Genomic DNA, 16,647 nt, shown 5'->3' with positions numbered 1-16,647 from the left:
CAGTGCCTATACAAGGAGCTGCATATTAACTTCTGAAGAGCCACATGTGGCTCCGGAGCCACAGGTTGGCCACCCCTGATGTAGACTGTCTCCTGCTGAATAAATTTCCCTGCCTGTTGCTACATTTTTTTACAGTCTTAGAAACCTGTTAATTAAAAACCACTAACACCTCATCAGATGATTGCTTGTAACTCATATGATGTAATCATTCAGTAGAACAAATGAATGGTTAACTGTATATTAACTTCATTAATCTCTCTGCTGATAGCATGTTTTTATGTCTGGCACTAGCAGTTAGTCTGCTTTTATTGTTATTTGTGCTATGGATGTGCATAGGGCCCCATAGTATTAAGTGCTGAACATAGATAGGGTGACCAGATATCCTGTTTTTAAAGGGACAGTCCTTTATTTAAGTCCTCTTGCAGATGTCCTGACTTTTTCTTAAAAACAGGCAAATTGTCCAATACTTTCTGTCCCCTCCCCACCCTCGATCAGTGCTGGCCAGATCCCTGCTCACCAGTCTCCCACCCACCAGTGGTGTGGGGGGGGGGCAGCAGGGGAGGTGTCTAGTAGCTCACAATGGGAGTGGGTGTGCAAGGCTGGTGTTGAGGCAAAGATGCAGCGCGGAGAGCCGGCCGTTCCCCCTGCTGGTCCGCCATTGCAGCCCACACTGACCGGCACTGTTTGCGCACTGCAGCGGCGGGTGAGTGCGGGCAGGCGCAAGGCAGCTGCCAATTACCTCGCATCTCCTACCCACTCATCAGCCCTTTACGTGCTCCCCCTCTTGCTGCCCTCGCCCTGCTTTGCTCTTTTGCCACCCCACCCCCCAGCCCCACTGCTCCTTCATATCCCCTCCCAATGGAGCAAGTCCCATTCACAGCTCTGTGCAGAGAGCTAGTCCTGGTCAGAGTGCTCCGCTCACCAGCAGGCTCCTTCCTTCCCCCACTGACTCTGGCTGGGGACTAAGACCATCCAGCTTGGGGCACTGGCCAGGAGGAGCCAAGCCCTGCATGTACCAAAGGCCCACACAGCGCTGGCACGGGGAAGCCTCTCTGCCCCTCAGCTAAACTCTGGAATGGCAGGGATGTGTGTGTGTGTGAAGCAATTTCCAGCCTGTTCATGCCCCAAACCTGCAGGTTCCACAGCAGCCCCCAGGGCAGGGAATTAGTACCCTCTTCTCTCACAAACACACATACACACACACATCCCTCCCTGGTTCCTGCTCCCAGGGAGCGCAGGACTGCTCAGTCCCCTAGGCACTCTCCCCTGCTGAGTCACCTCTCTGGCTGCGTTTGCTGAAGCCCCTGCAGTCAGGTTCCCTGGGCCCTGATGCACAATGCATCCTTAGGGCTTAACTCCTTCCTACCCAGGCTGTTGATGTAGGCAGCTGGGTTACATCGGTGGTCAGCAGCAGCCTGGAAGTGTTAACTGCCTTTCCACACTGTGTGGGCAGGAAGAGACAAGCTGCTTCCTGCCACACAGAGAGTGAGGGAGAAGAGATGAGTTCTGCAAAGACAGGGGCCAGGTCATCCCTTCCCCATCTCCTCCCACCCTGAGACCGGAAGCAGCTCCTGTCCCTTCCCTCCCGCACAGAGCTGAAAGGCTGCTGCTGGCCACCTTCTGGTGTGAACCCTGGCAGAAATCTGGGGATGGGAGGCATGTGACCCTGCATGTCTCCCCACATGCTGTCTTGGGAAGATGTGGCGCCAGGTACCAGGACAGATGGTCCATCCGAGAGGTCCAGCTAGGCATGGAGGGCAGAAAGCCTGGGGCAGGGAGGGGTCGGTTGATCACCCCTCTGTGAGAGAGTGGTGTATGGGAATGTGTGTGTCACCTCTCCTCATGTGAACCCTAAAGCCTTAAAGATAAGAAGGTAAATAAAAAGAATCCAACTACGCAGTATGTTTTTAACCGGGGCTTACTCAGCTTGAAGTTAATTTGAATATTTGTACTGCATAGTTCTGATTGATTGCCATTGAACTCACTTGAGTGGGCTGAAGCCCACAAAAGCTGATGCTCAAATAAATGTGTTAGTCTCTAAGGTGCCACAAGTACTCCTGTTCTTTTTGCTGATATAGAATAACAAAGCTGCTACTCTGAAACCAGTAATTTTACCAGGTGTCCGATATCTTCTCTACTTTACAGATGGGTAACAAAGGCACAGAGATCTTAAGTGACTTGGGCATGGTCAGAAAGGAAGTCTGTGGCAGAACTAGGAACTGAACCCCATCTCCTTAGTCCTAGTCTAATGGCTTAACCACACAGCTATCCTGTCTGTTGTATTAATTATGCAGTTAAGACAAGGATTTTTAAAATGACACTATTAAGCTAGGCCTCCTAAACAATTTCTAGGAAGGGTTCTTGTTTGACTGTAGAGTTTTGTTTTGTTACTCTGATTTTATTATGTTGAGTAGTAGTCAATATTTTCCAATCTGAAACATTTTTAGTATTAGTAGTTGATTTAATATAACTAAAATTGTCTGCATGAGTTTCTCACATTGTGTTTCAGTAACTTTACCCTGCTTATAAATGAGGTGGCTGTCTGACGTTTCAATCTGAGTCATATGGATATTATACATTCCAAGTGTCTCCTATGTTGGAAGGTTTCAGACATTATTGCCCTTTAGAACAGCAACAGTTTACTGGTATCTTGAAGCATTGTTCGGATGCTCACTGCATACTAGTCATGTTTAGTGAAGCCGTCACAATGAACTAACTGGAAAGTGTAGTGATCACAAGCAATTGGAAAGAATGAGAACAGAATAAAGTAATATTTCAAACCAATGATACCATCTTTTTCTTAACTCCAAATGAAAATTGTTCTTCCAAGGTGAATTGTGAGTTGTTCTTATCATTGTACATTTTCAAACTCTAGGAGATTGAAGAACTTGACAGAAAGTTGGAATATGAAATGTTACATAAGGAGATGGCTCAGCAGCAGCACCTATTGAATAGGCAGAGATGGACTCCAGATGCATTAAGACTTTCAGATGAAGTTGTGGAAATTAATGCAGAGAGACAGGTGTCTGCTCTGCTGTGTCAGGCACTGAATAAGTGTAAGCAATTAGTAAATCTGCATCGGCAAAGGTAAGGTTTTTTGATATTAAGTAAGACCCCCTTTGTATATCTTAGTCATTGCAAGCAGTCTTCAGAGAATCTAAGATACCATATAGAAACAGCAAGCTAAACATTCATTCTGTAAACTCTTCAGGGCAAGGATTTACGTCTTCATGAAGAACACCCTACTCTGCTGGAGGATTCTGGGCACCATTGCAATATATCCATTCAATAATAATAATAAATCCGTTGACTGTGAAAATGTATTTGAAATGTAGTGCCTTATACAATCAGTCTTTCTGGGATCAACCAGCGGGCTAATGCTAATACCCCACATTATCAAGCACAAGACAAGGGTTGGTTCCAGTTCACTCAGGCTCAAGAAAACAGAATGAAAGCCACAGTCTCTGGGAAAATATTTCCAATCAGATGCAAGCCACTTGAATTTCAATTCCACCTGCATCCATTTTGCTGCACATTGAATATACTTTTCTGTTATGAGTGTTGCTAGGATAAGCCAATTGTTCTAGTGAAAGAGGCCATTTTTAGTTACACACATGCCTTGAGTTTCATGTTGCACTATGAGAGAGAGCTTTGTATTACTAAGCAGATGTCACTTGGACTGATTTGTAAGGAGTGGCATTGACAGGCTTCAAAAGGAGCCATGTCCTCTGCCTTCTGGATCAAGAATTTCAGATTGGGTCCTTTGCCATCTGGTGTATGTGAATTCCCAGAGCTATTTTAATTGTTAAAGGGCCAGTCCACAGTGGGATCTAGAGGAATGTTTCTATGTCTTGCTGCAGAAGACAGGGGAAAATAAGTAGGTAGGTAGGTCATTACCCTCCCTCCAGCCGCAGGACAGAAGTCCAAGCTAACCTCTCAGCAGGCACTGTGAAGAACCAGCAAGAAGAGCAATCTAGCTTGAAAACTTGGTGGAGGCAAAAAATGTCCAACCCAGGTCCAAATGACCCAGAAAGATGAAAAAAATGTCTTTGGGCTTCAGTCTGAAAAAAGAAAATAATCAGTTATCAGTGAGCAACTCTTAGCCTGAGAAGACTCACAACCTGGTAAGTATAGTGCGTGAGCTTTGAAAAGGATACAGGGGGAGAGGGGAATCAACTATCTGCGTGTGTTGAAGATTTTTCAGATCTGAGTTTTGTAACTCATGCTCTGCACACTTGCTGAGTGGCTGGAGACCATTGCTCTTCATTTTTCTGACTCTGTTTTTTATTACACCACTCCAAGTCTCATTTCTTCTCCAACTCCAGCATTAAAGTCTCCCAGAAGTAGAAGATTGTCTTCACTGGTATAAATTTGATTGTCATCCAAATCAAAACAGAACTGTTCTTATATTCCCCCTGTGCAGTTCATGGTTGGTGTACAGGCTCTGATGAGTCTCAAAGATGTCACTGTCTTTGCTCTTTTCTGAAGATCTGCCAGCAAGGCAAAGTGTCAAACATTAACATCCTTGAAAGAACAAAAACAACCAGCATTGTGACAGGGATTATTAAAGCCCAGCTTAGATGGACAGGTCATGATATCAAAATGAGTGCTGATAGACTCCTGAAAAATATCCTCTATAGTAAGCTGAAACTTGGAAACCTCGGGGAGAGTTGTCAACAAAAACTTTCAATAGAATCTCAACTCATGCAGCATAAATATAGATGACTTAGAAGACACAGCCAAGAACAGACTTGAATGGAGAGAAGCTATTGCTAAAGGTTGTAAATACTTTGAGAAAAACAGGTGTGGAAACTGATTGATAAAAGGGCCAAGCTTCATGCCAAGTCTTCAGCAGAAGCCTGCTCGTTCCCATGCAACACTGGTTCATTCCCATGCTCCTTGTAGATTGGACTATGCAGCCACAACTGAACACGTGAGATGCTTTGCTGTTCTCAAATATGTTGGACAGTAACACTTCAGGGTCTGGCTCTTGGAGAAGAGGGGAAGAAGTGTGGTGTTCTTAGTTGAAGAGGTGTGTGGTAAAGCTTTTAACAAAATCTGCCAGTAAAATGTTTTCTGAATGGATGAATTTTGGACATTGATTTCGTATCACAGGAAATATTGTGCCTGGGAAGATAATACTAATTTCATCTTTCCCTTCAGCTTACAAGAAGAGCAATGGAATGATGTGGTGCTTGAAGATCTTCTGGAGAATATAGAAATGGATACGTTTTTGGCACTTTACAGCCAGGTAAGGGTGTAATTGAATGAATTCCCACTTTTTAATCTCTGCTGTATCTGGATATCAGTAAAGTGAACAAAAAGAGTAATTTCATTGAGATCATAATAGTAGACACTGTGCTCAGTAGTAAATACTTTCCATTGTGTATCATGTTTGTATAAAATTTGCATTTCACTCAGCTTGGACAGTGAAAATTATCTGGTGAGTTACTTGTGTATAGACAGTTTCACTTTCTGGTTTTCATGTGTTAGATCAATGCTGTTTAGGTTTCTGATGCTGATGGAGAATATTTATATTTAAAAATTTATATGTACATATGTATATTGATGTGAATATTCTTCAGCAGTATTCTGAACATTAATAAACACCACGCTCGCTCTCTCTCTTTTTTTTTTTATTCACACACAGTCATTTAAGAAGAAATAAACGAGTGGCCACATCACAAAACCACCTCTTCAGCTAATGTTATTCATCACTCCTGTTGGCTGTCTAAGCTTAAATGACATGGAAAGTCAACTACTGTCTCTCACTCACAGATTTTCCCTCCAGGCCATGACTGAGGCATCTGGGCAGTGCTATGAAATTTAGCAGTTTTACTATCTATGTCATCCTTAATCCACAGAAAAGACAGCCTACAGGGCTCTCACTCCATAAACTGTCACATACACAATGGATTATTTAAATCAATTTGAAAAAAACAACGGGCTCCTGAAAGTAAAAAGTTTAACAAAATAGAAGTATTTTTTAGGAGTCCTGACTTTGGCAATGTCCCTGGAACTATTATATTTTTAGAGTTAAAGAAACAAATTTCATAATCCACATTCAAATACGTAAAGTCTCAGCCATATTATCGCCCCTCCAAATTTTTCCTCCAAGAAAGACTTGCTATCTTTTTCCTTATAGTTCTTTGCAACGTAAGTCACGTATTCACCACCATGATGCATGTTATATTGTCCCCTTCATCTGTGATTTAACAGAATAGTATATCAATTGTTGATTACTTAGCAATGGATTAACTTTGTTATGGTGATGACAACATACCAGATAACCTGTCTGTTTTTTGGACTGTGTTGTTTTGTATGTCTTTGACTATGTCTACACTACAGACCTTACAGTAGCACAGCTGTCCCATATAGCTGCTTTATGTCGAGGGAAGAGAGCTCTCCCGTTGGCATAATTAAACCACCCCCCACAAGTGGTGGTAGCTATGTCTGCGGAAGATGCTCTCCCACCAGCATAGCACTGTCCACACTGATGCTTTTGGCGGTGAAACTTATGTGCGTCAGGCTCGTGTGTTTTTCACACCCCTGACCAACAGAAAAATTAACCAATAAAAGTGCTGGTGTAGACAACGTCTTAGTCTGTTTTAAAGCTCATTATTCTGCTTTATATTTGTGTTCATGGCATATGATAAAATTTGTCGAAGTTGTCATGACCAGCATTATTAACCTACTAGTTTTAAGTTCAGACTTTTTCATTCCCTTTGCTGTATTTGATTTTTTTCTTTGCTTTTCTTTCTCTAAAACATTTTATCAAACCATCTCCGCAGCATGTTGGTTTTGACAGTTTGACATATGGAAAGCAGACATGGCTGCCAGTAATCACTGAATTCTATTTCATCATAAATTCCCTCCCATTATATTTCCATCTCCACAGCTTACTGCACACAGAGTTCACAACATTTTGTGAGAACTCTATTTGTGCAAGTGATAGGAATAAAAGCTTGCAGCCAGAGAAAAAATTTCCTCTGCACGCTTTTGTAGATTATTTCCCACAACATTATAAATATTCATGAGATGGTAAGTTTTTAAAGCTTAGTTCTAAATTTGTGAATCTGTAAATTCTGTACATGCTCATAACCTTTTTTTGTAATTTGCACAAGAGTGCTAAGAGACTTTCCAACTTTTTTTTTAATAATTTATTTAGTCGTGGAACTGTACAGATTTAACAAAATTCTTTTGACAACAACAAGAAGCTACATTTTAAGGGGCAGCGAAAGTTGCATCATCCTTTGGATGGTTGGTTCATCTGAGGCCCTTTCTGCTAAACCCTGGTGACAGTCTGCTTGGTAATTGAAGATTGCAGGGTACTTTTCCTAGAGAGAAGATAATCTTTGGTCCTGTTCAACATTCCCCTCTCTTAATAGAATAGGTTCTGATGTTAAAGGTTTTGTGTATAAACATAGTACTTCAAATACAGTACCTTAAATATGGAAGGTGTTAGATAAAGCCAAACCCTATTTAACATCAGGAGAAAGTAAACCATCAGATCAGGTACAGAATTGCAAGTATTTTTAAATATATGTGAACTTCACTGATTTCATGCGTTAGAGCATTTGTCATGTGCCTTCATCATTTGGTGAAGTCTTTTCATGCTAATTTTTTTCCAACTTCTCATTATATATTTATTCTGCACCATATGGTGTTGCTGCAAATTATGAACAGAGTGCAGGCTTTAAACAGCATAGGTCCACTGTTCCACTATTAGCACTCCCAATACTGTCTCTTGGTTGAATTACAAGACATTTAAATGTGCTATTTTCTGATAAACACTTAGACTAATTAGGAGAATAGTTTGGAGCCTCAAATTTACCTCATGTAGTTTATTTAGCAATTAAGTGGTCTCGGGAAACCACTCATTTGTGGCTCAAGAACACTAAAACCAGAGGATGAATAGTACCATAGGGTCTCAGTCTTGGTGTTAGCTTGCCATGTTACTGAGCATACATGGGTAAGCATAGTTAGAGGATGCACAAAACAAGCCAGCTCCTCAATTCCACAGCTCATTTACAGAAGAGTACTTATCCTGAAATGTTCCCTCTTATAGGAAATGCTTTAGGATGTTCGGAGAGGTTGTTCCTTGGTTGCTGTTGTCTGGAAGGATCAGAGTTTGGATAAACACTATCTCAACTAGCTCCAGGCATCTGTATCGGTGATTGTGTGTTTTTATTCAGATTCTGTGGCATTTAAAGAGCCAGTGGTTGGTGCATTCACCTAATGCATGATGAAAGGTGAAGAAACAACCCCCTAACAATAGCTGAGTACTACCATTGCTGAGTCTCATTCATTTCAATGGGAACCTTTTCCCCAAATTGATTTTGTGTTAGTTTTTAAAGGAGTTTTCCACATGTTTCAGACAAAAGGTGGTGTCTTTCTTTTGGGGTCTGTATGAATTGGAAAGGAGATCCAAAAGCAAATAGAGACATTTCATAACCCTAGTGGCCACAGGAATTAGGAGTCCTGTAGCTTAGCAGTAACTAATTCTCTGATTGAATGGAGAGGGAGAGAACATGGCTCTTCTCTGCTAGTTACCACAGAAGCGTGATAAGAAGTTTTGGAGCTCTCTGATACTCTTTGTGATGCTGCTCCAGAAAACTCACATCACCAGAAAGTAGATGGACAGTGCAGCCACTGGAAGGTATTCCCTTCCTGTAATGAGTTTTGCTGGGTTTCTTACAAGAAGCACAGATGATTATAAAGCAACTTGGAAAGAACATAGTATGAATTTTTCTAAGTGGAAGTTTCAAAGCATGGTTCAGCAGATGGATAACCTTGCTTGTATGTATCTTATGGTTTCCTCAGACTTAGCGCTCTAGCAAGTGAACAGAGTGACTCTGGATATTTACCAGTTTATTAAGACGGAGACATTTGAGATCAGAGAGAACTTACAGCACTTCCATTACTTTACTATAATTTGAAAATCAGGTACTCTATATAACATATACTTGGAGAACTGAGCTTCATGTTTTGTACGTACAACTCCTGGACAACTTAGTTTCCACGTGTTCAATATAAATCTGCCTTTCCTGTATAATTTTTTTTTAATTTGCTTATATATATAACATAAGCAAGGAGCTGTCCTTTGCTTTGGGCATGCTTGCATTATCCAGTTTCTACAATAAATGTACAGATACAGCCCTACAGATGCTGTATAAAATCCCATGCCACAGCAGCTATAATAGTAAAAACCCACTAACTCTCAGCCTGACTACTTGCCATATGCCTGAGAAGAAAAATGGGCCTTGTAGCATGAATAATCTATTAATAAAACACATAGTGTAGCATGTTCCTAATCTTTGTATGTTTAATCCTGTGTGTTATAGAAAGCAAAGCAATAGTGTTGGAAACCATATAAAATCTGTGATTTACAATGTATAGAATATAGATTAGAATGGCAAGTGTTAAACAACCGTAATTATAGGAGTTGCTACCTCTGCCTCTTCGAGTCATCCATTTTCCTCTTAACATTAAATGGAATTTTCCCCATTGGGCAAATTTTCAGCACTGCCGTAAGTGGACAGATCTCCCACTGAACTAAATGGGCACTCCAGGTGCTTAGCAGCTTTGAAAAAGCAGGCCACTTATTCAGGTGCCTAACTTAGACTGCTACGTTTCAATGGTTTGGCTCTAGTGTTCCTATTTAGAAAGATTTCCCATTTAAGTCAATGAAAGGTTTGTTTGAGTTACGCTGAGCTCAGGATCTTTTGCTGCCCATTGAGAGATTAGTTTTAAGTAAGCACACAGTTATAATCCCAGGTACTCTAGTTGTTGTTTGTAGGTACAACAGATGATGCAGGAAGACATTCATGTGAAAAGGGCAAAGCAAATGTGAAATCACAGCATGGACAGAGCTAATTGATTTTGGATTAGTTGTTTCAACATGTGTTTCTCAATCCAAATCATTGTGATGTCTGTACAAGTAGTTCTGCTGTTTTAAATTACAGTTTTACATTATTGATTGTTTTGACCGAATTCAAGAAACGCAAACTCAAATGCTGCTGATGCAAGAAACCTCTGATGTTGTCTGATACAGTTGTATAGAATCTGCTACTGTATAGTACTCATATAGCATTGAATTCACCCCTTCTTGGAAAGCCAGAGGACTTTATGCAGCCTATCACAGCCTTTGAGTGGTGCATAGAGCATTGAGTATGTCCTATCAACTGCAGTGAATTTATTTCAAAATATTGCAGTTTTCAACCACACTTTGCAAGAGTCAGCATTCCTCTGCAGCATGGGGAACGGGTCACTTGCAGGTTTAAACTAGTGTAAATGGTGGATTCTTTGCAAATTGAAGTCTTTAAATCAAGATTTTAGGACTTCAGTAACTGAGCCAGAGGTTATAAGGCTATTACAGGAGTGGGTGAGCAAGGTTCTGTGGCTTGCAATGTGCAGGAAGTCAGACTAGATGATCACGGTGATCCCTTCTGTCTAGGGTTGCCAACTTTCTAATTGCACAAAACCGAATACCCTTGCCCCGCCCCTTCTCCGAAGCCCTACCTCACTCGCTCCATCCCCCCTCCCTCCATCGCTTGCTCTCATAGACTCATAGACTCATAGGTCAGAAGGGACCAATATGATCATCTAGTCTGACCTCCTGCACAAGGCAGGCCACAGAACCCTACCCATCCACTTTTATAACAACCCCTAACCTTCTAGAGCGCACTGTTTTAGGAGACAACCCCATTAACCCATGACTGGACTACAGACGTTAATTGAAATCAGTCTCTACAAAAATTGTGATGGTTTGACAAGACACCGTCAATGACTACATGCTAGAGTATACTCCACATCAGGCATGCACGACCCCAATAGGACCCCCACACTCTCGATCCTACATAGGTGCAGAGGAAGGCGAAAAAAACCTCCAGGGCCCCGGTGCCAATACCTATTCACCGCCCTGTGGAGGAAAATTCCTTCCGACCCCAAATATGGCGATCAGCTAAACCCTGAGCAAATGTGGGCAAAAGACAATTCACCAGCCAGCACCCAAGAAAAAATTCTCTGCAGTAACTCAGTATCCCATCCCATCCAACATCCCCTCACACGACCATTGAGCAGACTTATCTGCTGATAATGAAAATCCTGGCGAATCAAAATCAATTGCCCAAAATTAAACTATCCCATCATATGCATCACCTCCATACTTATCGAAGCTTAGTCTTAAAGCCAGATAAGTCTTTTGCCCCTACAAACTACTTCCCATCGGAAGGCTGTTCCAAACTGAACTTCACTCCCCTAATGGTTAGAAACCTTCGTCTAATTTCAAGTCTAAACTTCCTAATATCCAGTTTGTAGCCCCCCCCCCCCATTCGTCCTTGGTGCCTACATTAGTACTAAACTTAAAATAATCCTCTCCCCTCCCTAAATTAATCTCCCCTGTATATATTATATAGAGCATACAGTCAGCATATCCCCATTTTCTCTTCGCAATAGAGCCTTCTTTGGCCAGAGCTAACACTACAAGCCAAGCCTTCTTTGAAGTCTCCTTTCAGTGACATAAGGCAGGTGATTTACCATTTCCTCGGATCTAATCACACTAGATCTATACACGTCTCAGAGGAGATACCGTCTCTGATTCACCTGTAGAACATTAGGACAGATTCGCCGTATGAATGCCATCATCCTTCTTAAACATGGGATCCACCAAGAACTGCACACAATATTCCAGGTGGGGTCTCACCAGCGCCTTATATAACGGTACTAACAACCTCCTTCTCCTTGCTGGAAATACCTCGCCTGATGCATCCTAAACACCGCATTTGCTCTTTTTAAAACAGCCATATCACATTGGCGGCTCATAGTCATCCTGCTATCAACCAATACCCCAAGGTCCTTCTCCTCTCTCTGTCGCTTGACCACAACTGATGCGTCCCCAAACGTATATCTAGTAAATTCTTATTATTAATCCCTAAGTGCCATGACCTTGCACTTTTCACTATTATATTTCATCCTATTACTATTACTACTCCAGTTTACAAGGTGGTCCAGATCTTCCTGAATAGTATCCGCGTCCTTCTCCGTGTTAGCAATACCCCCTCAGCTTTCGTGTCATCCGCAAACTTTATTAGCACATTCCTTGCTCTTTGCGCCGAAGGGTCCAGTAATAATAAAAGGTTAAAATAAGATCGTCCCCAAAACCGATCCTTGAGGACTCCGCTATAACCTCCTTCCAGCCTGACAGTTCACGCCTTGAGTAACGACCCGCTGACGTCTCCCCTTAAACCAGTTCCTAATCCCACCTTACAACTTTCACAATTCATCCCCATCTTTTCCAATTTAACTAACAGTCCCCCCCATGCGGAACACGTGTCAAACGCCTTACTGAAAATCGATGGGGTAAATTAGATCTACTGGCATTCCTTGTCTAAGTAATCCGTCACCTTCTCAAAGAAGGAGATCAGTTGGTTTGGCACGATCTACCTTAGTAATCCAGTGTGCAACTCGTCCCAATTACCAATTGACCTCAAATGTCCTCTAACTACTTTACTCCTTAAAATTTTTTCCAAGACCTTACACATACGACAGAACGTCAAAGCTAACAGGGACCTATAATTACCCAGGATCACTTTTACTTCCCCTTTCTTAAAAATAGGAAACTAACAGTTAGCAATTGCTTCCGCAGTCATACGGCACAACCCCCGTTTTTTTTTTTACCGATCACCCTTAAAAATTCTCGCTAAAACGGGCTCAGCGAATTTCACGCGCCAGTTCCTTTAATATCCTCGGGATGGAGATTTGTCCGCGCCCTCCGATTTTGTCCCATTAAGCTGGTCAAGTTTGGCCTCTACCGTCAGATGCGGATAATATCCACCTCCATATCCCACATTCCGTTGTCATCTCCTCCATCGTCCCTAAACTCCTCACTAGTCTTATTAAAGCACCGAGGCAAAGTACTTAATTTAGATATTGGGCCAGTGCCCTAGGTGATATCCTTAACCTCCGTTCAGTCCTCATGTTATAAGCGGCCCCCAGCTTCTTATGTTCTTTTGTTTCTCTCTATTTATTGGCTTGTAGAAAACCGTTTTACCTATTGGTTTTGATTGCCCTTTGCAAGGTCCGTTCAATGCGGCTTTTAGCCTTTCCTCACTTTATTCCCTACATGTTCTGACCTCACTGAGAGGTAGCTTCCCTTGCTAATCCCGCCTTTCTTCCACTCCCTGTAAGCTTTCTGCTTTTTCCTAATCCCCTCTCTGAGTTGCTTTCTCATCCAGCTTGGCCTACAACTCCCCCACATTCACTCACTCATTTTAACCGGGCTGGGGAGGGTCCCTTTTTGACCAGGTGTTCCGGTTGAAAACCAGATACCTGGCAACCCTAAATAACACCCCCACTTGGGCTTTCTGCAGGGATTTAACTCTGGACCTCTCCACCAACAGCATGAGCCTGGACTGCTTGTGGACCAGGTCCATTAGTTCAAACTTTATGTGGTCCAGCCACTCAAAGGGGACTGTAGCAGAATGGCTGCCACCCAAGCACCCCTTCTTGACCACGCATGCCTCTGCAGTGTCCCCACCCCTGCTTTCCCCTTCTTCAGGGTTACTTAAATCCCACACAGTCTTTCTCAATCAATCACAGACTTTCCTGGGGTCTGGTTTCTTTATTTACAAAGTTCTTCCAAAAAACAAAACAAAACAAATCTTCCATGTCACCTCCTCTCTGAGGTGCTGTCTGAGCAGCCAACTCCATTCTTCAGGGACCACTGCAGGAAATCTTCTACTGCTGCATTCCTCATTCCTAGCTCTGCCCTCATCAACTCCCTCAGACTCTTTGTAGCCGGTGCAGCCCTGCCCCCTTAATTGGCTTAGCTGGGACTACTTGCTCTGACACAGGGCAGCTGGACCTAATTTAATCACATGGGCCAGCCACTTTGTGACAAGGACAGGGATCTACACTAATGTGGGTTACAGCTGCATGCTGGCATGGATCAGCAGATCTGCAGCCCCCAGAGAGAGAACCCCACCAGAGTGGGGCACCCAATAAGGTGGAAACTGGGTGCCTCAGTCTGGTCCCTATCAAAACATCAGAATCTCTCGTCTACAGGCCCACTGTGATATGGAGGAGAATCTAGTATGTATCCACTGTGGCATCTGAACATCTATCAGGATATACGAGCAGCAAGAGTAATCCTCAAATCAAGGTCTTTACGCTCCCTGACCAGCAATACCAGCTTAGCACACCCACCCTGCTTCCCTCTCACACATTCATTGTTTCCACTTAGTTGAAAGAGGTGGCTCAGGGCATCTGTGTGGCATCAACACTTGTTTAACCAGGTATATACTATGTGCATGTCTTCAGTTGGTGTCACTCTCCTTGCATTTGACAGAATTTTGACACTTTGCTCTTGACAGCTGTAACTGAATACTGCTGTATTAAAATACCAGCACGTTTTGCTTCAATCCAAATGACCCTTGATACAGAAAGTTAAGGGGCAGAGAGTGTGAAAAAAGTCTACATCCAAGAACATTTAAGAGTAAACTGCTGAAGGTGAAAGCCAAGAACTCAGTCATAATTCTTTTGGCATCCATTTATATATAAATCATTGAATTAAATGACTTACCGCAGGCCCTCTCACTTTTAGGGAAAGGGGATGGTGGTTCATAGACTGAAATAAGAATTTTATTCCTACCTTAATCCTCATTGGTTCTTGCAAGATTTCAGAAGAGCCAGCAGTGTCCAAAATCATAACACAAAGTTTAGGATAGATTATTTTTTTCTTCATAGCGTTTTGTACTGCTGTTCATCATAGTATCTGAGCACCTTCCGTGTAAAACTGATAGTATTAGTGAAGTCCCTGATGGACTTCATGGAGTCATTGGCTCTTCACCCTTTTCAGGGTAAAATTTTTGCTTGGGGTAGGATTATGCTTTAGTCTGGTTCATTGATCATTAGTTGAATTTTGTTTGTGTCTTTGATTTTGGGTTGAGGGTTGTGTGTGTTTGTTTTTTTTAATAGGGGTAGAAGGGGAATAAATGTGGAGAGTGTCGTTCTTATGATAGAAACGCTTACTCTGCAAAACCTTCCTTTTTTGAGAATCCTAACAACAATCAGACTCTGGATTTGCCTGATCTCTTCTGCAAATTCATTCTATACCACTGTATAAAATTCCTGTTAGAGAGAGTTCTAACAGCAGCTGTAACATTTTGAATCCTCTCTGGACAAAGAAATTGATTTTAGCTGGTTTCCTATTCTTTATTCACTTGTTGTTATTCACCTGGGGATTTCTTGTGCCTGTGACCTGGCCTTGGTACTAATCTCCTGCATCTGCTATACACAGGCTGGTAAACAGTTCAGAAGTGGTGCTGGCTTTCTGAGGGTCCCAGGGGATTATCACTGGAGTGCTTGTGCTAGTGGTGGGTCATTTAGAATGGCTATAACTGATGGGAACTGGCCCAGTGTAACTATGGCAGATCTGCTGAGAGCAGACAGAGGAGCTGAATAGGATAGAGAGAGGGAATGGCAGTTAATAATTGTTAGAACTGCGGCCCTATTGTTTATGTAGCACATTATAGCGACATTTACGCGGTGGGGTATTCCCTGAACACATGGTATTGCCCACTCCCCATCCTCGCTAGCTCCTCTCATAGAGTCCAATGCAGCATCCTTTGTGGTGTTCATTTAATTTGTTATTTTCATCTAGCCTCAGGTTTTCACAGTGCTATAGATCTTTGTACTGAAATACGCAGGAGCACTGTAGAAATTATCAGGTGGATCCTGGAGTTTTCACAGCTGGACCGGACACACAAAGGGCTTTTGGCCCCCAAGAAGAAGTGGGAAGTGAAGTTTGTTTGTGTGCAGTATCCAAGAGGCGACTGAGTATTTTTGATTTTTTTTCCACTTTGGACAGGAACAGAGATTATTTTAAATTTGAGAGAATGGAGGTTTGAATTCTGTGTTCCCATCACCAGAAGCCCTTGGCAGCAGCAACATGCTCTTGTTGGCAGCCTGTCCCGACATCTGCCCCTACACAGAAACAGTGGATAAGCACACGAGCTCGATGTTTCTGCTGAAATGAAGAGCAGTGAAATACTTAACATTGAAATTGTCATCATTAGGCATCAGAGTTAGAAGCCCCTTTGAGATGAATGGCAGTCATTCACACTTTTCTTCTAGCAATTGCTTCATGCTATCTGCAGAGTTGTGCATTCCATTCCCATTTTGAAGGTTTTCTTTTCCACAATAAGGGCTAAAGTCTTAATTTTTTTTCAATGAAAGCTTAGACTCTAGAGCACAGTTACGTGGTAATTTCCAAACAAATAGGCATTGCGCACCCATTTATGTGGCTGCGTAATGACTTCTTAATTCAGAGAATCAGGCTGGCTATAATCCTGAAGTTCCAGTGTCTAACATGAAGTGAAAGAACTTCATGCACACACTGGTCCGTGGTGGAAGTGATGAAACAAGTGATAATATCACTGGTTTCTAAAGCTATTGACTTTAAAATGATTTTCATTTAATTGTTTTTCATAGAATCTAGAATATCAGGGTTGGAAGGGACCTCAGGAGGTCATCTAATCCAACCCCCTGCTCAAAGCAGGACCAATTTCCAACTAAATCATCTCAGCCAGGGCTTTGTCAAGCCTGACCTTAAAAACCTCTAAGGAAGGAGATTCCACCACCTCCCTA

The 16,647-nt window shown here is 42.4% G+C and overlaps 1 protein-coding gene across 1 annotated transcript in view; it reads left to right on the top strand.

The window, feature by feature from the left end:
* Positions 1-16,647, top strand: part of EVC2 (EvC ciliary complex subunit 2) — a 164,538-nt gene that overhangs the window by 138,709 nt on the left and 9,182 nt on the right. Inside the window, exons 18-19 of the mRNA XM_075066163.1 lie at positions 2,876-3,087; positions 5,164-5,251. Of these exons, the coding sequence (XP_074922264.1) occupies positions 2,876-3,087; positions 5,164-5,251 (300 nt within the window). The remainder of the gene's footprint in view (positions 1-2,875; positions 3,088-5,163; positions 5,252-16,647) is intronic.

This window comes from Chelonoidis abingdonii, chromosome 5 (genome assembly GCF_003597395.2).
Source record: "Chelonoidis abingdonii isolate Lonesome George chromosome 5, CheloAbing_2.0, whole genome shotgun sequence".
In the NCBI taxonomy this organism is placed as follows: Eukaryota; Metazoa; Chordata; order Testudines; family Testudinidae; genus Chelonoidis; species Chelonoidis abingdonii.
Note: the sequence above shows the minus strand (reverse complement) of the source record. Positions and strands in the feature narration are given on the sequence as shown.